The sequence below is a fragment of the Muntiacus reevesi genome, chromosome 1 (assembly GCF_963930625.1).
Source record: "Muntiacus reevesi chromosome 1, mMunRee1.1, whole genome shotgun sequence".
Classification (NCBI taxonomy): domain Eukaryota; kingdom Metazoa; phylum Chordata; class Mammalia; order Artiodactyla; family Cervidae; genus Muntiacus; species Muntiacus reevesi.
The window spans coordinates 186561112-186588670 of NC_089249.1; the positions used below are offsets into that span (position 1 = coordinate 186561112).

A 27559-nucleotide genomic window follows, 5' to 3' on the forward strand; every position below is an offset into this window, starting at 1 on the left:
TCTTTTCAACTTGAAGGACCTCCTTAGGTATTTCTTTAAAGGTCTGCCAGCAGCAAACTCACTTGCTGTTTGTTGTGGACTGTTATTATTTCAGTTTCACTTTTGAAAGATAGCTTTCCTGGGCACAGGATTTTTGGTTGACAGTTTCTTTGAGCATTTTAAGTATGTTATCCCACTGCCTTCTGGCCTCATTTCTGGTGAGACGTCAGCTTTTAACATTACTGGGGTTCCATTTTAAGTAATGATTAATTTTTCTTTTGCCGCTGTCAAGATTTTTCCGTTGTCTTTTGCTCTCAGCATTTTTATTATAATGTGTCTTTTTGTGGATCTTTTTTATTTGGAGTTTGTCAGCTTCTTGGATTGGAGAAGGCAATGGCACCCCACTCCAGTACTCTTGCCTGGAAAATCCCATGGACGAAGGAGCCTGCTAGGCTGCAGTCCATGGGGTCCCTACGAGTCGGACACGACTGAGTGACTTGACTTTGACTTTTCACTTTCACACATTGGAGAAGGAAATGGCAACCCACTCCAATGTTCTTGCCTGGAGAAGCCCAGGGACGGGGGAGCCTGGTAGGCTGCCGTCTGTGGCGTTGCACAGGGTTGGACACAACTGAAGTGACTTAGCAGCAGCAGCTTCTTGGATGTGTGGTTTCCTGAGATTTACGCAGTCTATAGCCATTATTCAGACTTTTTTTCTGCTCCTTTTGTCTTTTTCTGGTAATTTCATTATGGGTGTGATGGGTCACCTAATGCTGTCAAGGGTTGTTTGAGACTATTCATTTTTCTTCATTCTTTCTTCTGTTCTCCAGATTGTGTGATCTCTGCCAACCTACAGAGTTTTGCTTATTCTGCAATTTCAGATCTACTGTTAAACTCCTCCATTGAATTTTTCATTTCAGTTCATTGTATTTTTCAGCTCTAGAATTTATATATTTGATTTCTGTCCCTTTATTGATGTTCCCTATTTGATGAGACAGTGTCATCTTGTACTTCAAGCATGTTTCCTTTTAGTTCTTTAAATGGATTTATGATGGCTGCTTAGAAGTCTTTTAAGTTTGACATCTGGCCACTGGGCACAGGCAGTTTCTGTTGTTTGCCTGCCTTTTTTCCTGAATGTCAGTTTCCTTTGCACATCTCATAATTTTTTGTTGGAAACTAGTCAGTTTAGATAATATATTGTGGCAGCTTTTTGTACTAGACCTCCCTTGCTGTGGGTCTTGTTATTGTGTGTGTTTGAGTGAACAGTCAAAATTTTTTAGTGAAATCCTTTAATTCCCACAGCGCAGAGCCTGTTACTGCACCTCAGAAGAGGAAGCCACAGGCCAGGCCCACAGCCACGTGACCTATGGTGGTGGCAGCTTTGGTGGTGGTTTTGGTGGTAGTTTTGATAGGACTCCATTTTTTTTTTCTTTTTCCGTTCTTTTCTCCATTCTTTTTCCTGGACTGCACTCTATAAGTTCATCTCCATAAGTTGTTGGCTGATAGCTCTGTTGTTTTCAACAGTGCCTAAAGGCATTGAATTGTTCTAATCCAACTGAATTGACCTAATACAATTAAATTGCTTTAATCCAATTAAATTGGATTTCCATTGTTTGAGATTTATCCTGAACCCTAGGGAGGCTCCTCCTACCTGTTTTACTGGTTCTCTTTGGAGACAGCAGTGATTGAGTTTGTATTGCTCATCAAATCCATTTGCAGTCATGTCCAATTCTTTATTTATTTATTTATTTATTTATTTATTTTTTGCCCTTTTTTAAAAAATTTATTTTTCAGTGGGTTTTGTCATACATTGATGTGAATCAGCCATAGAGTTACACAAATTCCCCATCCCGGTCTCCTATCCCACCTCCCTCTCCACCCGATTCCTCTGGATCTTCCCAGCCCAACAGGCCCGAGCACTTGACTCATGCCTCCCACCTGGGCTGGTGGTCTGTTTCACCACAGATAATATACATGCTGTTCTTTCGAAACATCCCACCCTCCCCTTCTCCCACAGAGTTCAAAAGTCTGTTCTGTACTTCTGCGTCTCTTCTTCTGCCCTGCATATAGGGCCATTGTTACCATCTTTCTAAATTCCATATATATGTGTTAGTATACTGTAATGTTCTTTATCTTTCTGGCTCACTTCACTCTGTATAATGGGCTCCAGTTTCATCCACCTCATTAGAACTGATTCAAATGAATTCTTTTTAACAGCTGAGTAATATTCCATGGTGTATATGTACCACAGCTTCCTTATCCATTCATCTGCTGATGGGCATCTAGGTTGCTTCCATGTCCTGGCTATTATAAACAGTGCTGCAATGAACATTGGGGTGCACGTGTCTCTTTCAGATCTGGATTCCTCAGTGTGTATGCCCAGAAGTGGTATTGCTGGGTCATATGGCAGCAATCCATTTGCAGTCATGTCCAATTCTTTGTGACCCTATGGACTGTAGCCCACCAGGCTTCTCTGTACACGGAATTTTCCAGGCAAAAATACTGGAGCGATTGCCATTTCCTCCTCCAGGGGATCTCCCCCACCCAGGGATGAGAACCCTGTCTCCTGCATCTGCAGGTGGATTCTTTACCACTATGCCACCTGGGAAGTATATCTACTTTCCTTTAATTGCTTTTCTCCACACCCTCCGTTGTTTTGAGAGAGCCCTTAGTTTTGAACTCCCCACATTCTTAAAAAAGGAGTTCCTTTGGGAAGAGATTTGAGAGCTCATTGTTTAAAGGTCTGCCTTTCCCTCAAAACTCCTGAGTCGAGGCTTCAGAGCTGGGAGTGGCGACAAGACTGTCTGACTCTGCTGCTTTAGAAGAGAAGGGTTTGGAACTTCCCTGGTGGTGCAAAGACTCAGCGTTCCCAGTGCAGGGAGCTCAGGTTCAAACTCTCGTGGGGAATTAGATGCCACATGCCTCAACTAAAGATCCTGCATGCTACAAATAAGACCTAGTGTAGCCAAATAAATATATTAAAAAAAAAAAAAAAAGGAGAGAAGCAGTGTGGAGGCAGCTGTAGCCTCTGGTCAACTTGGTTTGGTTTGCCTCTCTAGGCATGGGACCTCTGCCTTATGAACAAGCCAGGGTTAGAGCAATGCATGGTGTTAAACTTCATTCCATGAGTGGGGCTTGATAGGAGGGAGCCCCAACCTCTCAGCTGAATTTGCCCAGAACTTAGCAGCAGGCAGTTAGGGGGCACGGTGAGAAATGTTTACAATCCTGCTTCTGGGAATATACACCCCTCAATGGTGATAACGGAGTAGAGAGGGAGGCCTTTTTTTTGTTATTATTGTTGTTTTTAATTATTATATATTGGCTGCACTGGGTCTTTGTTGAGGTACAGGGCCTCTTCATTGCTGGTCACGGGCTTTCTATAGTTGGGAAGAGCAGAGCCTGTCCTCTTAGTTGCGGTGTGTGGGCTTCTTATTGTACAGGCTTCTCTTGTGAATCACAGGCTCTAGGGCACATGCTCTTACTTTCCCTGTGGCATTTGGGATTTTAGTTCCCAGACCAGGGATCAAACCTATGTCTCCTGCCTTGGCAGGTGAATTAACCACTGGACCACTAGGGAATTCCTTTAGGAAGTCTTTATAACCTTAATTCCAAAAATCTGGTAAGGATAATAATGAGATGAAACTATAGATTAGTTTATTGAAGAATAAAAGTGCTAAATAAAATTGTGTTGTCAAGGATGTGAAGCAAATGAAACTTTATCCATTGATGTGGTGATTGGTGGTTTAGTTGCTTAGTCATATACAATACTTTCCTGACCCCACGAACTGTAGCACACTAGCTTTTCTGTCCATGGGATTCTCCGGGCCAGAATATTGGAGTGGGTTGTCATTTCCTTCTCCAGGGGATCTTCCTGACCCAGGGATCGAACCCACATCTCCTGCATTGCAGGTATATTCTTTACCACTGAGCCACCAGGGATTCCCAAAATATTCCTAATTATCAATCTAGTGGTGATTCAATTATGTAACACACTGTAAGTAAAATTTGTTTCTGGAATATAAGGATGATTCAATAAGAAATTAGCAACATTATCAGTATAAAGTCCTGGAAATGAAAACTCTTTATATGCAAATAGTGTGACTATATTCCTAGAAAAGCTGATGATTCCAGCTTAAAAAAAAATGTTCTTAGAATTAATAGAATTTACTAAGGGGTTGAAAAGATAAGTGTGAAAATCGCTCAGTAGTGTCTGACTTTTTGCAACCCCATGGAGGGTTCAGTTCAGTTTGGTCGCTCAGCCATGTCTGACTCTTTGCCATCCCATGAATCGCAGCACACCAGGCCTCCCTGTCCATCACAAACTCCAGGAGTTTACCCAAACACATGTCCATCGAGTCGGTGATGCCATCCAGCCATCTCATCCTCTGTCGTCCCCTTCTCCTCCTGCCCCCAATTCCTCCCAGCATCGGGGTCTTTTCCAATGAGTCAACTCTTCTCATGAGGTGGCCAAAGTACTGGAGTTTCAGCTTCAATATCAGTCCTTCCAATGAACACCCAGGACTGATCTCCTCTAGGATAGACTGGTTGGATCTCCTTGCTGTCCAAGGGACTCTCAAGAGTCTTCTCCAACACCACAGTTCAAAAGCATCAATTCTTCGGCTCTCAGCTTTCTTCACAGTCCAACTCTCACATCCATACATGACCACTGGAAAAACCATAGCTTTGACTAGATGGACTTTTGTTGGCAAAGTAATGTCTCTGCTTTTTAATATGCTATCTAGGTTGGTCATAACTTTCCTTCCAAGGAATAAGTGTCTTTTAATTTCATGGCTGCAGTCACCATCTGCAGTGATTTTGGAGCCCCTAAAAATAAAGTCTAACACTGTTTACCCATCTATTTCCCATGAAATGATGGGACCAGATGCCATGATCTTAGTTTTCTGAATGTTGAGCTTTAAGCCAAATTTTTCACTCTCCTCTTTCACTTTCATCAAGAGTCTCTTTAGTTCCTCTTCACTTTTTGCCATAAGGGTGGTGTCATCTGCATATCTGAGGTTATTGATATTTCTCCCAGCAATCTTGATTCCAGCTTGTGCTTCCTCCAGCCCAGCGTTTCTCATGATGTACTCTGCATATAAGTTAAATAAGCAGGGTGACAATATACAGCCTTGACATACTCCTTTTCCTATTTGGAACCAGTCTGTTGTTCCATGTCCAGTTCTAACTGGTGCTTCCTGACCTGCATACAGGTTTCTCAAGAGGCAGGTCAGGTGGTCTGGTATTCCCATCTCTTTCAGAATTTTCCACAGTTTATTGTGATCCACACCGTCAAAGGCTTTGGCATAGTCAATAAAGCAGAAATATACGTTTTTCTGGAACTCTCTTGCTTTTTCGATGATCGAGCGAATGTTGGCAATTTGATCTCTGGTTCCTCTGCCTTTTCTAAAACCAACTTGAACATCTGGAAGTTCACAGTTCATGTATTGCTGAAGCCTGGCTTAGAGAATTTTGAGCTTTACTAGCGTGTGAGATGAATGCAATTGAGCATTCTTTGGGATTGCCTTTCTTTGGGATTGGAATGAAAACTGACCTTTTCCAGTTCTGTGGCCACTGCTGAGTTTTTCAAATTTGCTGGCATGGAGGGTTAGGACATACCAAGAGTAGGCTTCCCTGATAGCTCACCTGGTAAAAAATCCACCTGCATTGCAGGAGACCTGCGTTTGATTCCGGGGGTCGGGAATCTCCGCTGGAGAAGGGATAGGTTACCCACTCCAGTATTCTTGGGCTTCCCTTGTGGCTCAGCTGGTAAAGAATCTGCCTGCATTGCGGGAAACCTGGGTTCAATTCCGGGGTTGGGAAGATCTGCTGGAAAAGAGATAGATTACCCACTTTAGTATTCTGGCCTGGAGAATTCCATGGATTGTATAGTCCATGGAGTTGCAAAGAGTCACAACTGAGCGACTTTCACTTTCAAAGTAGTAGTAGTTTTTATCCATTCTAATAGTAATAACCAATTAGAAACATAAATGCGGAAACATCTATTCACAGTAACCACAAAATGTGTGAAATAACTAGCAATGAAAAGAAGAAAGGTATGGGATCTTAAATTCAAGGATATGAAACAAGCAAGACCTCAGTGAATGGAAGGAAGTACCAAGTTCTTAGATGAGAGATTTAATAGCAAAATAAAACAAAAACCAGTTCCTCCCATATTACTATTGACAGAGTTAAGTCTAATAGCCAGGAAAATTATACAACAGTCAGTGAGTATAGGGACTTGGTGTAACAGATATATAACTCATGGAGAGTCACTGTAATTGAAAACAAATGATATTGGCATAGTGATTTTAAAAAAGAGTGGAAAAAAAAATAAAGAGTGGAGCTAGAATAGAGTCTAATGAAATATCCCTCTATGCTTTGTTTTTGGAACTCAGTATTATAGTCAGTTGCAGATCCCTTATCAGAAACCGGGATGTTTTTTAAAATAATTTTTGGATTCCAGAACAGCTACATGATAGGATTGCCAACATCCCCAGCAGAATCTGGGAAAGCACCTTGCAGTTAAACCATTGATAATTCTTTAAGTGACTTGTTTAGGTAGGATAATAAAGATGGTATAAAAATATGTCAGCTCATAATTTGCACCAAATGAATTTTAGGAGAAAAACCTTTTGGATTTCAGATTTGCAGATGAGGAACGTCTGTAGACCTCCATGTCAATTTGATGGGGGGAAATAATGATTTATCTTACACATTTCTGGAAAGGAAAGTTGGACTCCTACCTCATACCGTATATTAAATTCTCAAGATCTTAAATGTGGGGAAAAAAGAACAACATTTCGAAAACTGTTCACCTTGACATTAAAGGAAGCCTTCCTGAACAAGCTAGGAAACCAAGAGACTGTGGAAGAGATGACTTCATAGAAATCCGGACAGACAGCCCAGTGTGCATATCGGATTCGCTGGTGGGCAGGGCAGTGCCACGGGAGGCAGCATACATTCTTTTCTCTCACCCTACAGGAAAAACATTCAACAGTGGTAAACATCTAATGCTGATGGAGAGGCGGGGACAAGTACATTGTCTTAGTACAGGTGGAAGAAGCACAGCCTACAGTGTTTTTGCAGAGTACTCAGGCACTGTCACTTTAGGGAACCTGTTCAGTAGGATTAAAAGCACTAGCATGGAAGTATTTAAGTCTATCCTTAATTTGGTTATCATAGCAAAAATCTGAAAACACTAAGTTTGCTCACTTGGGAGACAATCTGGTGTGTCTGTCTGTGCACCTAGAGGAAGAAAGATAGTGTGTCAGTGAGTAAGATGTAGTAGTATCCTAATTGTGCATCTTTTTTTTTCCATTCATAAAATTTTTATTCCACATTATACTTGGATTATTCATAAAAATATCATAAGATATTAAACAAAGCCATCATCTCAAGTTATTTCCATGTTAACTATTTTTTTAACAGCACATGCATGTTAGTCAAGTATATTTTTTAAAAAACACAAAAAAAACCCCTAAAATTTAAACATATGAGATTTTTGTTTTATTGCTGTGCTTGATATACATGAAGTAATATATATCAAGCAATTCACTTTTATTGCATCTTCGTATATTTGTTCTTGAGTTACCTGAATACAAAGAATATGAGTGTAGCAAAAGTAAGAAAGCAAACAGCTGGTGACTTTACAAATAATGGAATGTGACACGTTTCTGCCCTTAGAGAAAATTGAGTCACAGCTAAAGGAACACTTCTGTAGCTGTAGTCAATGGTGTGCACATTGAGAGTGCGTATTCCACAGATAACCTGTGATTTAACATATAATATCCACGGGATATCCATTTCTACTACAGCCTTGTAAGTGCTCCAGAGTTTAAAGTACCCGCAACTACACCTGTGATTAGAACCAGTTATCCCTTTTATTCCCCATTAGGGGAAACCAGTATGTAGACAGTTTTCTTTTGTGCATCTTTAACTTGTTTCATTTTGAGCATACATGAGGACTGCTTCCCCCAAGTAAAAAGAAAAAAAAGATGAAGGTGGGGAAAGGGAATAGAAACAGACAAATGAAGTGATTTTCTGAAATGCGATGTAAAGAGTTGGCTAGGGTTGAGTAGAAGTCCTGAAGGTTAGCTTCCCCACCCCTCCAAAAATAGCTTTACTTTTTTTTTTTTTTCTGTTTATGGCTTTATACTTGGGTTACCATTACTTGCGTTAATGATGGAAGTGAGAGTTGCCTTCACTCACCATGGAGAAAATCATGTAGCATTTTGGTGTAAATCCTCCCAGACACTGGCATGCTCTGCACTCTGTCCTGTCACACATCTTAGGCCAGGGGAGAGAGAAGCCCTGTTTTAAGACTGCATGGTGTTCTTCTGAATGTCTGGCTTATGTAACCACTTTTCCACTGAAGAACACTAAGGTGCTTTCCAATTTTTCACCTCTGCAACCAGTGTGCTTGCATGTTCTCAATTTTAAACTTAGGCTAGACTCCAGGGAGGAATTGCTAAGAAAAAGTTTTACTTTTGATTACTGTTGAGTTGCTGAGTCATGTCCAACTCTTTGCGACCTCATGGACTGCAGCATGTTAGGCTTCCCTGTCCTTGACTTCCCTGGAGTTGCGCAGACTCATGTCCATTGAGTCGGTGATGCCATCCAACCATCTCATCCTCTGTCGCCCTCAATCTTTCACAGCATCAGGATCTTTTCCAATGAGTTCTATCAAAATGATTTTTCAGAAAATAAACACTTGAGCCTTTCACCAAGAGCGTAGCTGTCTCTTTTCAACCTTTACATTTTAAGGGTGTAATTCTTTATCTTGGGAATCCTATGGATTCAAAGGATGTATATCACTTAAGGGCTTCCCTGGTGGCTCAGATCATAAAGAATCTGCCTGCAATGTGGGAGACCTGGTTTCAGTCCCTGGGTGGGGAAGATCCCCTGGAGAAGGGAGGGAATGGCAACCCATTCCAGTATTCTTACCTGGAGAATCCCATAGACAGAGGAGCCTGATAGGGCTACAATCCATGGGGTCGCAAAGAGTCGGACACGACTGAGGAACTAACACTTTCATATCACTTAAACATACTGTTTGACATTCTTTTCCTGCTTTTATATCCTCCCTGTTTATCCTGTAGAGTTGTGTGTGTTTTAGGGCAGTTGCCCTCGTTAGGAGCTGCACATTTGGATTTTATTTTAGTAGGTTTGTTCACTGCTTATAAATTTTTATATAAGCAAGTCAGATCGCTGCAGTACAGCTGTGAAGACATAAGAGTTTAGTCAGTTACAATTAAGTATGGCGTGAAAAGATGGGCCATTTGAGGAAAGATCAAATCGGGTCCTGGCTCCATGCTTGTAGAGTGAACCCACGCTTGTACTCGAGGGTCCACTTACAGACCTAACGCAGTCTGGTTGTAGTCATTGGCAGTGCTGGGTCCCGAGGTGGAGGTGGAGAGGTGTGCGGGTGAGTGTGGGCTCTACCCGACCCGGCGGTGTGAGGGTGGGGGGCTCCTTTGGAATGCTTGGGTCAGCCTCTGCAGCCCTGCCTGCCTTGCCCGCAGCTCATGATGGAGCAGTCTAAGAAGTCCTCGCTCATGGTGGCTCGCAGCATCCTAAACAACAAGCTAATCAGTAAGAAGCTGGAGCGCTATCTGAAGGTGAGGTGCACGACCCTGGCACACCGGCCCAGTCCCCAGCCGCGACCCCGCGGGTTCTCCCGTTCTTCATGTCGCGCCCCTCTCCGCAGGGTGAGAACCCTTTCACTGACAGCCCAGAGGAGGAGAAGGAACAAGAGGAGGCCGAGGGAGGTGCCCTTGATGAGGGGGCGCTGGGCGAAGCGGCCGGAATCGCGGTGGGTGCAGAGGGCGCGCCGGCGCAGCCCCCAGTACCTCCAGAGCCAGTACCCGGGACCGCGTCCCCACCCCCGCCCCCGCCCCCGGAGGAGGACGAGGAGGCCGTGCCCCTACTGGGCGGGGCGCTGGAGCGCCAGATCCGAGGCATCCCGGGCCTCGACGTGGAGGCTGACGACGACGAGGAGGGAGGAGGGGGCGCTCCATGACTCGGGGTGGGCGGGGCCCGCGTGGCCGAGGCTGGAAGCTGAGTCTAATAAAAGTTCTTCCCATCCCACCTCGTCGTCGTCTTTTGCCTGTGTGCTGCATGGTCCGCCGGGGCGGGTATCCAGGCCTCACCGCTGGGCTGTGTGCGTCTGCGGGAGGGACCTGGGGCGGTTGGGTTGCGCCTGCGCATTGGCGACGAGAAGAAGGGATACGCCTGCGAGCGGTGAGACACAGCGGCCAGGAGCAAAACTAGCAAGCTACGAACACCGACCCGGAACAACCGGAAGGCCAGCCGGGGTGATAAAGGAGGGCAGCCGTGAACTACGGCCAATGGTATTGCGTAGCAGGGGTGACGTATGCTCCTGGTCTACCAGTAGAGGACGGCGGGAAGTGCGTTGAGCGCATGCGTCCTGTGGTAGCCTAGAAAAAGGAGCTGCTTGGCGGGCGGAGCTGAAGACATGGATCAAGGCTACGGAGGTTGGTGTGGGCGACTCTGCGGGGTGGGGCGGGAAGGTGGTGTCGGGGCACAGTTCGGACGCCATGCAGGGGGCCGCGGGCCGGAGACTACACCCGAGCGCGGTTACCGCAGTTCGGTCTTGCGGAGAGGCGGCAGGGGCGCGCGCGCGCAGCTCATTGGACCTTGGCCCTGTCGTTCCCGGGGCGCTGCGTGCGGATTGGCCGACGGGGCCTGAGGACGTTGGCCGAGTTCGGCGGGCCGACCATGGGGCGGACTTCGGGGGGCGCTTCAGGCAGTCGGGGCCGTTCCAGTTTTTCAGCCCCGGCTGGGTCGGCCGGACCCTGCCGAACCCCGCCGCTCTGCAGGCCCGGTGTCCCTTTTGGAAGACGCCACAAAATGGCGGCGCCGGGGGGGGGGGCGGAGCTATGGCGGGAGCTCGTGGGGTGCGGGAGCTCGTGGGGCACGGGGTCTGCGGCCTGGGACCGAGACTGGACCGCTGCCTCTTCCCGGGCTGTCGTGCCTGTCTGGGAACCTGCGGGGTTGGCTGGGGTCTCCGTGCGGCACAGGAGGCCTGGGGCGCTGATCCCGAAGGCCGTGTGGGCGGCGCTGGGTCGAACCCCATGCCGCCAGCCAGGCGGTGCAGAGCAGCGGGGCCTAGTGCAGCCTCTGCAGTGGTCAGCCTCACTGAGCGCCTGTCGCTGACCTGGCTCCTGCAGATCTGGGACAAGACACTGAGGATCAGATGCGGGGTACCTTCTTGATCAAAGCCTGGAAACCCGATGTGCTCTAGGGTCGTGACAGACTGGTGGTTCTCCTAAACATTGTCCTCTCTGGTGGCCTGGAGACGCCAGAGGGTCTGTGTGAGGAGGAAAATGCCCTTTACCCACTTGGGTTTCAAGGCCTGTGGCAGGACGGCCCTCGGGCGACTTGCTCTGTCTCTGGAATCTGAGCCTCCTGGGAGGCCTTTGCTGCGTGGTGGAAGCCGCGTTTGCCTGCAGGCAATAGTTGGAATATGCAGGACTGGGCTTGACCGCGCGGATCTCTATCCCGGCTTACGAGGTTCAGACTCAGGCGGTCAGATCTTGACTGCCGCAGGGAAGGCGCTTTTTGAAAGGTGGCAGCGTTAGTAGGAGGCCAGCAGCAGAAATTGCAGAGAAGCAGAAAGGTCCTGGTGTGCTTGGGTGGCTCTAGGATCGTTGAGTGGTTCAACCTGGTTCTCCGGTCTTTTCTGCAGTCTGACTGGATTTCACCATTCTTTGCCTGCCTCCCTAACCAGATTTTTCACCTAGTAGTAATCCTGCCTTACCTGTGCTCTTAGCTTAGAGGAATTACACACAGCTCCCCTTCCTACCTAAAACCTTTTCAGACTCGGTTTAGGTGCAGCGGCCTCCCAGAATCTTTCTGTAGCTTTTCCACCTAGAGTTATTTCCTAAGACTTGTTGAGGTTTAGGAGTTGCTCATTGGCCGTCGGAGGCACCTCAATCTGGGTCCAGGTTCTCTGGACTTATCCTCTGGAGCCCCTGTGTACAACAGAGTAAACAGTACTTATTTCAAGGGTCACGAGATTATGGGAAGGGCTTAAGCTGCTTAGTTAGACTAGTGCCACAGAGTTGGTCAGTTGCTGTTAGAATCACTACTCTGCTTTGCTGCACAGACGTGGAAAGCTGTGTGATGGGAGATAACCTTCAGCAGAGTGACTTCAGTTCAAGTCCCGTAACATCTGAGGCTTAGCTCCCCAGCTCCCTCTGAATGGCATTCTGGGATCAGCAGCTGAATGTCAGTCCCGTGTCTGCATACAGTAGGCATTCATCTAATGGTTTGGATTGTCGTGGTAGGAACATTCGTGCTCAATCGCTAAGTCATGTCCAGCTCTTGGAACCCCATGAACTGCCATCCACCAGACTTCTCTGTCCATGGGATTTTCCAGACAAGAGTACTGGAATGAGTTGCCATTTCATTCTCCAGTCCTGGTAGGAGAGACGGGGTGTATTTGAGAGAGAGGAGGCTTTGCAGAGGTGAAGTCATTTGACGGTTGTGAATGGTTGCCTGTGCCCAGCTCAGTGCCAGGCTGGAGACACAGATGAAGAGGGACCAGATAGATGTTGTCATGGGAGTGTCGGAGGGGCAGGGGGAGCCACCACAGACAGGAATGCCATCTGATGCCTTAGGACCAGGCTGAAGCCCTGGGACTTAAAAGGCTCAGGGGAGCACAGGACAGTTCAGAGTCAAAAGAAGCAGGGCTTACAGAGGCACAGCTGTTGTCTCCAGATAATCAAAGTTTGTTCCCAGTCATGAGGTTGTTATGACTGCTTGAGGGGGCTGGGGGTGGAGACTCTGTCCTAATGGCGTGTGAGCTGGTAGCTAGTCCTGTGTCTTCCTCAGTTGTGGGTTGATGCTTAGGTCCAGGGCCCTCAGCAGGCGATGGACCAGACTTGCCTGGAAGCCCACCCCGCCTCCTCTTTTTTCTGCTTTGACCTCAGGCAGGTGGAGGGTGATAATGCAAAAGCCAGCTATGGGATGACTTTTAGGGGGACATTGTTGTGGTTGTGCTGCCTTCTTGAAAGGCTGGCGCTCATCTCCTTCAAGGAGATTCCTTTATGCTCCTCAGAAGCACTTGTTCTCTGGTGTGACAGATATGACTGTAACTCACAAATATGTTCACAGGTTATGGGGCATGGAGTGCTGGACCTACCAACACCCAGGGTAAGTGGGACCTGCTTGTCAGGGAGGCTTGGGCTACCCCCCCGCCCCCAACCCCCAGCACTAGCATGAACATAGCTGGAACCAGGAAGCCTTTTTTGTAAAGGACCAGATAGTAAATTTTTTGACTTTGCAGGCTACGTGATCTTTGTAGTGCAGAAGCCACCATAGACAGTTTATATGCAAGTAGGTAGAACTATGTGCCAATTAATGTTTACAGAAAGACACTGAAATTTGCATACCATGTAATTTCCATTATGTCATCGGACAGTATTTTAATAATTTGTATTCTTCTATCTTAAGTAAATAGTCGAGGGTATAACCAAAGATTTTTATAAATAACAGACTTTTCAGTAGTTTTAGACTTATGGGATTGATCAGATAGTACATAGAACTTCATACGCACACCCACAGCCTATCTTTGACCCAGGCACAATTTCTTTTATTATTGTAGTTAGCAGAATGTGTTATAAGCCAGTGTTAATACATTGTATGATCTATAGTCTACATTAGTTTTTACTCTGTTACACAGTTTTGTGAATTTTGACAGATATAAAAATGTGTCTTTTGTCAGAACTTGCATGTTATGAAGTATTATTTCAACTTTTTTTGTTTGTTTCCCAACTGTTTAAAAACGTAAAACCCATTCTTAGCTTGTGGGCCTACAAAAACAGGGCTGTGGACTAGATTTGGCCCCCCATTCATGGACCTTGCTCAGGAGTTCCCATCATGGTGCTGAGTGTGTTTGAAGAACTAGAATGAGCTCTCTGGTGGGCGAGGTTTTCTGCTTTTTGCCAGCATTTGTTCCAGGGGATTGGTTGAAGGTTTCCTTTGTTTTCTGAGCCTGGAACTTGGCCCTTGCACCACTGGCAGCAGGGTCGCTTTTGAGTCACTTTTCCACCCATCACCTAGTTTCCCAGTGGGAGGCCTTCTGTGTTATTCAGGCACATGATGTCCCCTGCTCAGTTGAGCCGGGGACATGATTTTCCACCAGTGCACTCCGTGCTGTTGGCGGTGCCTTAGATCTGGCGCCTGGTGAAAACTGGCACTTTAGAATGACTCTGCCTGGGGACCTGGCCTGGGCAGCCTCTTCGCTGCTGGCTCATGCTAGACGAGCTTGCTGGAAAAAGACCATGGTGTCCTTTCTGTTGCCCTGGTGGACGGCGTCCTTAGGAGAGATGCCCTGGTTATGCCTAGCCGAGCATTTCTGTAGGAAATGAGTTCTACAGCTGGTGGATCCCACCTTTCCTGATCTCAGTGGGCTACCAAGGGTGCCTCCTTGTAGCAATGACCTAGCCACCCCCAGCTCTGGTCCTGTGGATAGTGGGGTGAGGTGACGACTGTCCTTCGGTGTCTAGGCTGGGGTGGGGATGAGGAATTATGTCTTAGATGCCTTCGTTTTGTAAACAAAAATCTTGTGTTTTCGTTTCTTCTAATCTAAGGTACATATGGAACTGGTGTGGCCAGTTGGCAAGGTAGGCCCTTCTAGGGGTCTGTGGGTGGGTGAGTAGGCCTCTGACTAGCTACCTAGAGGGACTGGGGTGCAGGGACCCCCATCTCCCACCCTTGGTGTGCTCACGGTTGTCATGAAGGCTCAGCAGACTGGGTCTGAGACATGGGGGAGGGCTGGGAGCAGGCCTCCGAGGGAGCTTGCTGGAGGTGGGGGGCAGGGAGAGTTGCTGCTCGGTGGGTCCGTCAGTCTTCCAACTGCCAGCTCCTGGGCTCTCTGGCTTTGGATGAGAAGCAAGTCTTATGATTCGGCATAGAAAACCCACTGCTCAGAGTTGAGGCTGTGCCCTCCTGCCGCCTGTTGGCAGGTGACATGTGCAGTGCTGGGGCAGTGGCAGCAGCCCCTGGTCCCAGGACCCTCTTCCTTCTCCACAGGTGGTGGGTGCTCCTTGCCTGACTTGTTCTCCAGGGACTGGTCTTGTAGCTGCTAAGATCTGACTTAGCTCTTCCTCCCTCCATCAGGTTATGAAAACTACAATTATTATGGTGCCCAGAACACCAGCGTCACCGCGGGAGCAACTTACAACTACGGCCCAGCCTCATGGGAGGCCACCAAGGCCAGCGACGGCCTGGCGCCTGGGGGCCCTGCCATGCACATGGCTTCTTACGGCCCAGAACCATGTACTGACAGTTCTGACTCCCTCATCGCCAAGATCAACCAGCGTTTGGACATGATGTCCAAGGAAGGAGGAAGGGGCGGGAGCAGCAGCGGTGGGGAGGGCATGCAGGACCGGGAGAGGTGATTACAGACCTGAGCCCTTCCCGGGGGTCTCGCGTGCCCCGCCTTGTATAGAGGGAGTGGGCACCTGCTCATCCTGGGAGGGCTCTTCCCCAGCTCCCCCCTCAGTGTGGGGCAGATAAGTTGAGCCTGTGTTGGGGCAGAGGCATTTGGTAGGACTTGCTGGCTTCCTGGGTGGTGGGCCTTAGGGCATGCCTGTTAGCTCAACTATGTGAGACCCCTTACTTCTGCATCAGGCACCCAGCGTCCTCTCCCCGTTCCTGTGGCCAGGGTTCCACTCCCCTTGTTCAGTGGTGTTTCAGAGGGATTTGGCCTGTTTTACTTTGTGAGCGTCTCAGAGGGGTGCCTCGCGGTTTGGTTTTGCTGCTCTGGATGAAGGGTGCGCTTTGCAGGAGGCGTTGAGGTCGTGCCTGGACAGTGTGGTCACGGACGACTTGTGCTTTCTTTGCAGCTCCTTTCGCTTCCAGTCGTTTGAGTCCTATGATTCCAGGCCTTGCCTGCCTGAGCACAATCCCTACCGCCCCAGCTACAGCTACGACTATGACTTTGACCTGGGACCCGACCGCAATGGTGGCTTTGGTGGTCAGTACAGTGACTGCCGGGACCCAGCCCGTGAGCGGGGTGCCCTCGATGGCTTCATGCGGGGCCGTGGCCAGGGCCGCTTCCAGGACAGGAGCAACCCCAGCACGTTTATGCGCGGCGACCCCTTCCTGCCACCTGCAGCCTCCTCTGAGCCTCTTTCTACTCCATGGACAGAGATGAACTATGTGGGTGGGCGGGGCCTTGGCGGCCCCTCCCCCGGCAGGCCCCCGCCTTCCCTCTTCTCCCAGTCCATGGCCCCTGACTTTGGCATGATGGGCATGCAGGGGGCAGGTGGTTATGACAACCCTGTGCCCTATGGATGTGGCCGGTCACAGACCCGGATCAGAGATCAGGTAAGCCTTTGCTAAGTTCTAACCTGCCTTGTTTGCATTTTTTTTTTTTTTTTGCATTTCTTTTTATATGTTTATCTTTAAAGTATCTTAGAGATCTTACGAGACCTTATGTCACTTTTTAAAAGTGCAGTTTGTCTAGTGAAAATGTACAGAATTGTGCAACCTTCACTCTTCACTACTATATAATTAAGAGTGTTTCCATCATCCCAGAAAGAAACCTGTTATTAGCAGTCATTTCCTCTTCTCTCCCCCAACCCATGGCAACAGCTAATCTAGCTTTTGTCTCTAGATGTCCTTCTGGACATTTCATATGAATGCAGTCATGTAATATGTGGCCTTTTGTGTCCGACTTCTTTCACTCAGCATAAAGTTTTTGTGTTTTGGCAGGGGGCGGGGTGGGGGGGGGTAAGGATGGCATAGGTTCCAGCCGTGGTGTCTTCCTTTGCTTTCTGAAAGACCTTTTCTGCCCTTGTTCTCTGACCTTACAACCCCTTTGCTGTTCATTGCTCTGGGGACAAATGGGGACCATCAGAGTAAGCAATACATGGGAGTGTGCTTCTGTTTGTAGCCTCGGCGAAGAGGGTTCAATCGCTGTGGCCCAGAAAGCTTGGGCAGGAAACGGAAGCAGCTGCAGATGTATGATGAGCCTGACACCAAACAAGCTCGAGTTGACAGCGAAGGAGAATTTTCTGAAAACGGTATGCCCTGGGGCCAGGAGGCCAGGATGGGTATTGGATGGGTCAGTTGCACGTTTGGTGCTGTGCCTGCCTGTCTGGACAGTGCACACAGGGGAACTCAAGGACGCGTCACTCGCACTCCCCCAGTCCCACTGTAGTCAGGGTGAGCACAGTCACTCTGGACAGTGAGTCTGGGAAGTGAAAACAGGAAGTGAGCCCGCTGCCATGGGACTGACTTTCTTTTTTCTTTTGTGTTTGGTAGATGATGGAGCTGGTGACTTCCGGTCAGGAGATGAAGAATTCAGGGGTGTAAGTTCACCTTTACCGATCAACCTCCAGTGTCTCTAGTGTGGGATTTCTTCCTTTAGCATCTTCCTCACAGAGAGGCAGGAACAGCTGCTGTGGTAGATTCAGCTCCACCTCATGAGTCGATTTAATAATCAGACTTGCAGCTTGATTTCTGAGAGTTTTCCACTTGAAACAGTCCTTGTTTTCCTGAAAACATTCCCAGTCCTCTCTCCAGCTCTTCCTAGGTCCTCACAGTGATGTGGCTGGCTACCATATGGTAACTGCAGTGGCCATGTAGGCTGAGGCTTTCAAACAGACACTGAAGACTCCTTGCTCTGTGCTGGTGCTGAGTTGCATCCCTCTCCTTCAACTCTTGAAACCAGTCATGGGAGATGGGTGTCGGAGGCTGGCTCTGAGCCAGGGCCAGGCACAAGCACCTGGGGTGCAAGCCTTTGCCGCCTCCTGCAAACTGTGATCCAGGTCTGGGGCAGGACCTGGAAATCTGGGTGTATGAAGCTTCATCCAGGGACTTCTGATGGTCAGATGCGGTTGGGGGAGGGGAGGAAGGCCCTGGGTACCATGGCTTTTCAGCTCTTCTGATTGTCTTGCTTGCCCCATCTAGGTTGTTCAGATCTTGAGTCTGGGAATTTCTGTATACCTGCTGATAGATCTGTATATATCAGCTTGAGATCTAAGGAATGGGTTCAGTTACATGAATTTTTATCTATACCTGACTTGTTATAACCTTTGGTTGATGTAAACAAGTAGCTGGGAAATGTCATAAATCCCATTTTCAGTAAAGAGTGCTAGGGCTAGCTCTTTCTACAAATTGGGGTTTCTTGACATTGTTGTTGGATGAACTTTTGGTATTCCCACGTGCAGAACTGTGCATTTGCCAGGGGTAGCTCTCTAGCTTTAAAAAGAACCGAAAGCTGGTGTGCCTTTAATTAAAAAAAAGCAAGTTAGTTGTTAGCACAAAACTTCGGAAGGCAAGCAGGACTGGTGACAGGACACTCAGGCTCCATCCCATGGCCCTGGGACTTGTCCTGATATGTTGTGGCTGTGTTCCTGGTGGCAGAGTGACCACCAGGTGGTGGCAGGGAGCTTGGCTGGTTGTGGAGAGTTCTAGAAATTCCACCTCACAGTGTGACTTTGTGCCCTTTTTCAGGAGGACGAATTCTTTGACTCCGGGAGGCAGAGAGGTAGGCATCACCCAGCATCCCTTTGAGCTTTCTTGTGTCTGCCTAGGTGCCCTGTACTCACTGCCCAACTCAACTGGGCTTCTGAGCCAGGTTGGAGGAGGGGCTGGAGACTCAGGGCGGAAGAGGGGCCGTGACTGCCAGGTGGGCCTTGGCCTTGCCACTTGCTCCGAGGCTTTGCCGTGGTGTTTGCAGCAACACTTGCTGGAAATAGGTCTGTTTGCCTCACTCAGTGCAGGGCCTGGAGGCAGGGGGACTCATCTCTGGGTGTCTGTAGTAGCTCGAAGTGGTAGGGAAGACAGAGTCTCAGAAATGCAAGAGGGAAAACAAAAGGCGCCCTCCAGCCTGTCTTCTCTGTTTCCCCTTTGGCCAGTGCAGGTTCGTGTCCTGTTTTCTCCTGGGCTTCATTCTGTCCACAGTTTCCTTGCTTGCCAGGCCAGGGCCATGCTTTCGGCCTCTGTGGTGGGGACACTGGCACAGTGTGGGGCAGAGATCAGATGCCTGCCTGGGAGGGGTGCAGGGGGTGGGGGAGCCTGGATCCTCCCAAGGCAGTCACTGCTCAGCAGGTCCCAGCAGTTCCAGTGTGAGAGACTTAAGTCTCAAATAAGTGGCAAGAACAGAACAACGTTAAGCCCTTTAGGAGGGGCATGGAGAGGCAGCCACTTGTTTCTTTTCCTGTTCCCATGGGTATGTCCATAGCTGGTTTCCCACAGGCTGCTCCTATGAAGGCCCTGACTTAGATGCTCCTTCTCTTACATGTTCAGGTTTAGCCAACCCTCTGAGGTCCTCCTGCCCTGTTTATTGAAGCAATTACATCCATAGCATGGGACCACACAGAGCATTTAGCGGCTCGTGCAGCGGGGTAAATGCTAAAGCAAAGGTGACATGTTTATTGCGCACAGGTCCTGCTGCCTACCCGGGATGACTTTGCTATTAAACAGCAGTAATAGTTTCAGGCAGTGACCTCTTGCCAAAAATCCCACACGCCCTTTTGAGAGGCTTCTGAGCAGCGCACGCCGGTCGCCATCTTCGTGGGACAGTCTCGTGACTGGCATCAGGGGTAGGGGTTACAGTTCAGATGCTTATCCAACCTTGTTTCAGCGTCCAGCCCTGGCCCGGGCTGCACCTCTGGGCTGCACGGCTCTCCCTGGAGCGCCTGCGCTGGCCCCGTGGGATGGACGGAGGACCCTTGGTCTCTTCCCATTTCTGTTTCTGGGACAGCTTCCTGCATATCGCTGGGAGAGCCAGAGAGCAATGGTTCTTGTGAGTGGGAGGTAGGGTCCGGGCCACCAGGGACTGTCAGACCTGCTGAGGCCCTAGTTCAGAGGAGGCCAACAGGACAGTTGTCATGGTCCACCTGCAGGTGGGACGGAGGGCGGTAGAGTGGCTGGCTTTATTCTCTGAGGCCTTCCAGCTGCTGCCTCTATCTGGGAAGAATTGCTTCTCTGTCTCCTTACGTAACATTGGGAGAAGACCCAATGGTAGGGTGCTGGATTGGAAAAGCAAGATAGGGAAGGACAGAGCAGGTGGGCCGTAGTGTGAGTGGGGTGGGCAGGCCGTGTCCCTGGCCCATCCCAACCTTATCAGGCCCTGGGGGGGGAGTGACGTGACTCCCCTGGGAACTGCTGAGGGTTCTCATCAAAGGCCCACTCCTTTTGGGAGCCTTTGACAGCCCCTTGCTGCCTCAGGGTGTCCTGACCCTGCCGTGCGTGGAGTGCGCAGCAGGGCATGGGGTATGGTGGCACACCTGTGGCCCCCGTCAAGGCTCTGGTGCTCAGCACCTCTACAGGCACCTCAGTGTCTGGAACAGAGTTCTCTGTTGCAGGAGAGAAGGATGATGAGGACGATGAAGTGAAGAAGAGAAGGGAAAAGCAGAGGAGGAGAGACAGGATGCGAGACCGAGCAGCTGACAGGTGAGGAGGCCGATGAGGTGGGCGCTGTCAAGGCTCTCCTGAGCTCATCTGTCTTCACTCTGTAGTGTGGGGGGCGAGGGGCCTGGTCACCTCATTTCCACCACCCCCCCCCCACCCCCAGGGCCTGATAAGGTTGGGACGAGCAGGGGACATGGCCTGCCCTCCCCACTCACACTACAGCCCACCTGCTCTCTGTGTCCTTCCCTATCTTGCTTTTCCAATCCAGCACCCTACCGTCTAACTCCGGGTGTGTGTCAGGAAAGCCTTGTCAGGTCGGTGGGGGGCAAAACTTGGGAAACATACTGAGTCTTATCCTTGCTGGTGTTGCTTGCCCTCCTGCAGGCCTGTGAGGAGTTCCCTTGTCTCTTGGCTGTCATCCCGGACAGGTGAAGTGCATTTAGCCAAGCTGCCGAGGTGTTTTGGGCGCCTTGTCCATATAAATCCAAACCACTTGTGGAGTTTGACATGTATAGATGCTAGCTGCAAGATTCAGAAGCAGCAGTGCAAACCCCAAAGGGCATTGGTGTGAGCACACTGTGCCTCTCCTCGTAAACCACCGGAGTACATGGTTGAGGTGGCCTTGACCAAACTGGCTACTTCCCGTGCGCAGGTTCTCCTGAAGACTTGAGAGGAAGTCCTTGCCCTTAAGGCTCAAACGGGGATGATGGTTTTCCTGTGCAAGTAACACTTAGCAAAAGAGCAAACAGTAGAGGCTGGAAAGCAGGGTAGGAGGAATTCCAGGTATTACAGAATTCACTGAAATCTTATCTTTAAAAAGATGAATGGGGAATTCCCTGGTGATCCAGTGGCTAAGACTCTGCGCTCCTGACACAGGGGGCTGGGTTCGATCCCTGGTTAGGGAACTAGATCCCACATGCCACAGCTAAGACTCTATGCAGCCAAATAAATAAAAATAAATGTTTAAAAAAAAAAAAAAGATGAATAAAAATGACGGTTATTCTAGATCTGTTTTCATGCCACATGGGAACTGAGATTACTATTTTAAAGGAATCTTTAGACTGCCCTGGGCTTCCCTTGTGGCTCAGCTGGTAAAGAATCCGCCCATAGTACAGGAGACCTTGGTTCGATTCCTGGGTTGGGAAGATCCCTTGGAAAGGGAAAGACTACTCACTCCAGTATTCTGACCTGGAGAATTCCATGGACAGTCCATGGGGTCGAAATAGTCAGACACGACTGAGCGACCTTCACTTAGACTGCCCTAGTGACTGACGAGCCTCAAAAAAATTGGAGACGTTGTCACAGGGGAGGTCAAGATGCAGCAGGGAAGCGGGAACCCTGCATTTCTTTGGTGGCTTCCTGACAGTTGTGCACACAGGGCCCAGGAGATTTCCTCTTCACTCCTCTTTCGGGGGTATCTGCAAAGGCAAGGGCGTCTTGTGGCACTTGTCCAGCAGAACTCTGATTTGGCAGAGGAGGATTCCTGAGTGCCACAGGGCCTTTGCTGTTAGACCCCACGAGGAGCAGAGCTGAGGAAAGCAATACCCTGCTCTGGGAACCTCAGTTTTCATCCTTAGGTATGATGTGTCCTTCTGTTGAGTCCAATTGGAGAACTACGATCATGTGAGTTTTGAATTTTGTGAGATCATCAGGAATTCTGTGGTACTAAATGGGGTCAGTTGTCTTATATCTTCCACGTGGCTTCAGAAAGAAACATCTGAGAAGCTATGGAGTTGGGTTCTAGGCCCCCAGAGCAGTGGGCTAGAGACTTAGGGAATCCACAGTTCTGAAAAGTCTCTACCTCTTTGGGCCAAAGAGTGGTATAGTAGTAAAGTGCTACAGGAATCATTTTCCTGAAATACTTGCAAGGTTGTACTCTGATTCTTAATATGGGGAAGCTTGGAGTAACTGTTACTCTGATGCAGAGATGAGCTGATTATCTGCATCACTGCTTTTCTTTTTGTCTTCCTTCTCCAGGATTCAGTTTGCCTGTTCCGTGTGCAAGTTCCGTAGCTTTGAAGATGAAGAAATCCAGAAGCATTTGCAAAGCAAGTTTCACAAAGAGACACTACGCTTTATAAGTACCAAGCTGCCTGATAAGACGGTGGAATTCCTCCAGGTAAATCATACTTAGCCTCCATCACGACATGTCCCAGTGATCCTACGGGTGTTGGATCACTCACAGAGAAGGGAAGCCTAAACTAGGCCAAGACTTCCAGAATAGCAGTCTGCAGGTCCCTGAGGCAGAAGGACAGTGAGAGCTCCACTCATTGTAGTTCACACTAATTCTGCCCATGGAGCTGCTCTGATGGCTGTCTTCCCATCCTGAGAGCAGCTGAGATAAGGCTGTCACCACCCACCGTGGGCTTGGCAGCCACCCTTGGTGAGCTGCCCCTGGTGCAGTTGAAAAAATACCCACGTGTGCCATCCCTCCCCTCATTTCATTTGGTGCATCTCCCAACCTCTAGGAATACATTATAAACAGAAATAAGAAAATTGAGAAGCGGCGTCAGGAACTAATGGAGAAGGAAAGTACAAAACCAAAACCAGATCCTTTCAAAGGTGAGTTACGATCTGAGGTTGGGGGTGGGTGTTAGTCCAGATTACAAACCCCAGGTCAGGGTGGTTGAAAATGTGACAAAGTAGAGACAAATGGGAGGGGCGTTTAGCAGGGGAAGGAAACCTTCGTGTGTGGCCTAATGTAATGACAGCTCTAAGGGAGTTTATTGGGGTGCTATTTAAGCACTCTGATGTTTTTCCTCCTTCGTTTGAAGAGAAAGGACCGAAGGATGAGCAAAGTTAAAAATAAAGTTCCCAGGTGTGGAGGGTGTGTGTTCTGTCTCCACGCACCTGCTGGAGGGCAGGTGATGCGTGTTTCAGATTCTGTCCTAACTGAATTCTTAGGGCCACGGGGAGAAAATGTGAGCCCTGATGGGGAGTGAGTGAGAGGGAAGCATCACTTGGATGCCGACCCAAGTCCCACAACACTGGGGTATTGTCAACAGGGATTGGCCAGGAGCACTTCTTTAAGAAAATAGAGGCTGCCCACTGCCTGGCCTGTGACATGCTGATCCCGGCGCAACCCCAGCTCCTCCAGCGGCACCTGCACTCTGTCGACCACAATCACAACCGCCGGGTGAGTGCCCCCCGGTGTGGGGTGTGCAAGCAGTCCCGTCTGCCCATGTGCGGGGTTCAGCACTTTGTGTGTCTCATGTGGAAGCTAACATCTTTAGGGGCTTTTGCCATGTTCCATCAAGTCCATCATTTCATGAAGTGATTGTAACATGCACCCCAGTTTCTATTAAAATGTGAGGAAAATGTGTTGCTTAACATTGACTAAACACAGTAGCTGGAAATTTTCCTGGGTTGAGAATATTCCCTGTAAGTCACATTGAGTCTGGATTTCTTACAAGCTGAGGCTGAGGGCCACTCAGAGCAGAATGGTTTGGAGGACTCAGGATCAGGGATGGGTTTGATCCTTACTAGCTGATGAGGCCTGAGGCTAAATGCCAAAGTATTGGCAGTTGTTTTTTTTTTTTTTTTTAAATAAAGGGTCAAACTGTAAATATTTTTAGCTTCGCAAGCCATCAGTTCTCTGCCTTAACTTGTTAATCCTCAAGTTTCAAGTCTGTGGCTGATGGACAGAAACAGCCACAGGCCTTAAGTAAAGGAATGGGTGTGGCCGCATCTGGCCTGCAGGCTCTAGCTTGCCAAGTCCTGCTTTAGCATCTCTGTGGTTAGTTTACCTGACTACCAGATTGGAGCTACCTGCCTGCCCATCTCCTGGTATTACTAAAGAACAGGCAAAAACCCCTGTACAAACAAGGGATTATCATCTGAATGTGTTAAGCTCTAAAACAGTCAAATGTTTGCAGCATTCAGACTTTTTACTTGTAGAGTCAGTATAACTCAGAAAAATGAAAAGAAAAACCTTGCCCTTTTCCCCTACTGAGTCCACGTAGCTTCTGATCTGTAAGTGTTTTTATTTCATCCTTGCTTGTACACGTGGTACAAGTGGTGTGCCTGCGCTTTTTAAGGTCTCGGACTTATCCCCACTATTTCACAGAGTCAGTTCTGATTCTTCGCCAGTGCTTGGTTGCTTTCATTATTGGAGTCCAGCACTTGGGGACTTGCCATACTGAAGAAAGGTTTTAGTTGCATAGGATGAATCTCCGAACAAGTCAGTGTACCCAGGCTGGTTTATTCTCTTGCTCCTCTGTGCACACCGTTTTTAAAAACTCATGTTTGATTCCCTTTGTAGTTGGCTGCTGAACAGTTTAAGAAAACAAGTCTCCATGTGGCTAAGAGTGTTTTGAACAACAGACATATAGTGAAGATGCTGGAAAAATACCTCAAGGTTTGTGCTTCAGAGTCTAACAGATGGGAAAAGCTTTGGAAATGGAGGATGAACTAACTCTGGATTTGGAATTCTATCCAAAGTGCAGTATTTAGCATTTCTGAGTCTTTTGAAGAATTGAGAGAAGTTGGAATGTATCGGGCTTGGAGATTCCACAGTTGTGCATTTCCTGAGACTTACTGCTTGCCTGGGAACTCTGGGGACATGGTCCTGCTTGATTAATCTGTGCAATGGTGCTGACTATCACCATGAGAAAACCAGACTGTCTCTCCATCAAATAGCAATCAAAACGATGGTGAAATGCTTACAGCAAAACAAAAAACTGAAGTAGATGATAATTCTCCATGTAGATGCTAAAACATGTTTTTGCTGGCAGAGACAACCAACAATAAGATGGGGAACAAGGGAGAGGGAAGAGCTAGCGGTGCCATAGTATCAGGAGCAGAGTAATCAAAAAAAATCCCAAGGAGGATACCCTGGAGAGGAGTCTGGTTGGAAGAGTCTCTGGTTCCTCCTTCAGAAGCCCATTTTGCTAAGTGCTCAGACCCATGACTTCAATATTTGGGGCTGGCAGTTAAAATTCAGCATAACCTGACTAGGACGTGTTTGCCCTCTTCTCGGTTATTAATTTCTTCAGTATTTGAAGATTCATTTCAGCCATAAAGGGATAGAATTTAAATAACCAGTGTAAGAACCATGACTGATCAGGGTTTTCCCTTGTGGCTTAGACAGACTTAAAGTTTCTGGAGTCAGCTGTTAGCTGAAGCTTCTAAACACTTGGTTTTGTTTTGACCCGACCTCACAGCTTGTGCAATCTCAGTTCCCTGACCAGGGACTGAATCCAGGCCGTGACAGTGAAAGCTCAGAATCCTAAGCATGAGGCCACCAGGGAACTCCCTACACACCATTATTTTTTTGGTATGTGGGATCTTAGTTTCCCCAACCAGGGATCGAATGCAAGTACCCTGTAGTGGAAGCTGGGAGTCTTAACCACTGGGCTGCCAGGAAAGTCCTAAACACTGTATTTTAAAACTTTCTTATCTGCTAGTGATACTGTTTAGGAAGTTTCATTTTCTTCACTATAAAACGGGGGTAATCTTCATGCAAGGGCTGTGTGCTTAAATGAAACTTTAGAAAGAGCCTTGGGACTTTTCCTGGTGGTCCAGTGGTGAAGAATTTGCCTTCCAATGCAAGAGATGCTAGTTTGATCCCAGGTCAGAGAACTAAGATCCTACATGCCACGTGGCCAAAAAAACAAAATACAAAAGAGAAGTGGTATTGTATTAGATTCATAAAGACTTTAAAAATGGTCCATATTAAAAAAAAAAAAAAGCCTGAACTTCCTGTTAAAATGAGGTTTTTGGGTTTTTGTTTTTTTTTAAATTGGATTAAGAATATCTATGCCTTTTTAAACCTTTCCTCATCATTATATGCTTGAATAACAAGTGCAAAATAGTACTCGTAAAGCTTTTCTGAGATGTCTTTTCTGAGTACGTGTAGGATTGACTCACTTGATGTGATTTAAAATGTTTCTCTTGTTGCCTCTGCCCATCATGAAAACATGAACTCCCAGCAGCCTGAGCTTCAGTCTCTCATTTGGACAGTTCTTTAGACTGCACTAACCTGAATTTCCTCTTCTTGGCCAGGGTGAAGACCCTTTCACCAGTGAAGCTGGTGATGCAGAAATAGAAGGAGATGAGAATTTAGGAGGTGAGGATAAGGAAGAGACACCTGAGGAGGTAGCGGCCCAGGTCTTAGCTGAGGTGATTACGGCAGCAGTGAGGGCAGTAGATGGGGAAGAAGCACCTGCTCCAGAAAGTGGTGAAATGCTGACCAAACGGGATGACCCTGCGGACACAGCTGAGGCCGCTAGTGGTCCCCACCCCGAGGTAGAGACCCCCTGCGGAATGGCACCTGAGAAGGGCAACACTGAAGCAGAAGCTGGCGGTGGAGCTGCTGAGGCTGGAGTTGCCGCGGAAGCCATGGCAGCGCAGTCAGAAAGCACCGTGACGGTCACAGCTGCTGCAGGAGCCACAGCGGGACAGACTGATGCAGAGTCCAGAGATGCTGTTCCCACAGAATGAGCCTCCTTTCCCTGTTTCAAGGGATCTGTTTTCTGCATTATTCCTGTCCTTTGGTTTGTAAGTAGTACTAGGGTATGTGATACTGGAATATTATTTTGGTGAAGAGACTCAGCCATTTCCTTCAGAAAAGTGTACCTCACAGGCTTGTCTCACAGAGTCGTGTGGCTTTCTGCCTTGGTGTGAAGGCTGCAAAAGTTGTACATTCCCCCAAGTGGCTGTGACATCGCTCTTTACACTGTAGTTGGAATAATAAAAGTTGGATAATTAGACTTTGCTGATACTTTGCTTGTTAAATACAGCCACTGGCTGAATGCACCCCTTTTTATTATTTTTTGGTCTGGGAGCAGTTCAATACTAGGATGTACATTGCTTTATAAAGCTTTTATTGTTTTTTTTATAAAGTTTCAAGAATTTACTTTGGCTTCGGTTTTTGATCTCTGCTTTTGTGGTACACTGTGTGGTATGTGGTCCTCCTTCACAAGAGGTAGCAGAATCTTGTTCACATGTGATTTGGTTCTGTCACATCAGTGAATTCTCAAAGGCCTGAAGAATCTTACACGTGAACCATTGGAAGCACATACTTACCCTCAAGAATGAGGATATTTAAAAAAAAAAAAAAGAATGAGGATATTTTGCCTGGGGCATTGTTTCCCAAACTTTAGTCCTTGGTGAAATCACCTTTGCCATGTTTTACCTCATTTATGTCCCACCTCTGCATTACTTCAGGGTTTCTTGTTTTTCTTTAAAT

General features: G+C 48.0%; 2 protein-coding genes and 1 long non-coding RNA gene across 5 annotated transcripts in view; 2 read left to right on the top strand and 1 right to left on the bottom strand.

The window, feature by feature from the left end:
- The window catches only part of AKAP8L (A-kinase anchoring protein 8 like), a 31744-nt gene extending 21688 nt beyond the window's left edge, over positions 1-10056 (top strand). For both annotated transcript variants that reach the window (XM_065917556.1, XM_065917557.1), the window contains 2 exons: positions 9501-9596; positions 9686-10056. In XM_065917556.1, the coding sequence (XP_065773628.1) occupies positions 9501-9596; positions 9686-9997 (408 nt within the window). In that variant the 3' untranslated portion in view covers positions 9998-10056. The remainder of the gene's footprint in view (positions 1-9500; positions 9597-9685) is intronic.
- LOC136155622 (uncharacterized) lies at positions 5687-10231 on the bottom strand. The gene is made up of 3 exons (XR_010660849.1): positions 10067-10231; positions 6795-6954; positions 5687-5805 (listed from the first exon to the last, which is right to left on the bottom strand). It is a non-coding gene; the product is annotated as an uncharacterized lncRNA (long non-coding RNA).
- A 124-nt stretch (positions 10232-10355) lies between these two features.
- Positions 10356-27226, top strand: AKAP8 (A-kinase anchoring protein 8). 2 transcript variants are annotated; one of them, XM_065917554.1, is made up of 14 exons: positions 10356-10472; positions 13117-13155; positions 14595-14627; positions 15124-15400; positions 15852-16335; positions 16904-17033; positions 17275-17321; positions 18469-18502; positions 20325-20412; positions 22348-22489; positions 22839-22932; positions 23376-23506; positions 24632-24727; positions 26374-27226. In XM_065917554.1, the coding sequence occupies exons 1-14, from the start codon at positions 10454-10456 to the stop codon at positions 26809-26811; spliced, it is 2052 nt and encodes a 683-aa protein (XP_065773626.1). In that variant the 5' UTR covers positions 10356-10453; the 3' UTR covers positions 26812-27226. The 2 variants fall into 2 exon arrangements, with proteins under 2 accessions (XP_065773626.1, XP_065773627.1); XM_065917555.1 differs by lacking the exons at positions 13117-13155; positions 14595-14627 and having other exon boundaries at positions 10383-10472.
- Positions 27227-27559: the final 333 nt, after the last annotated feature.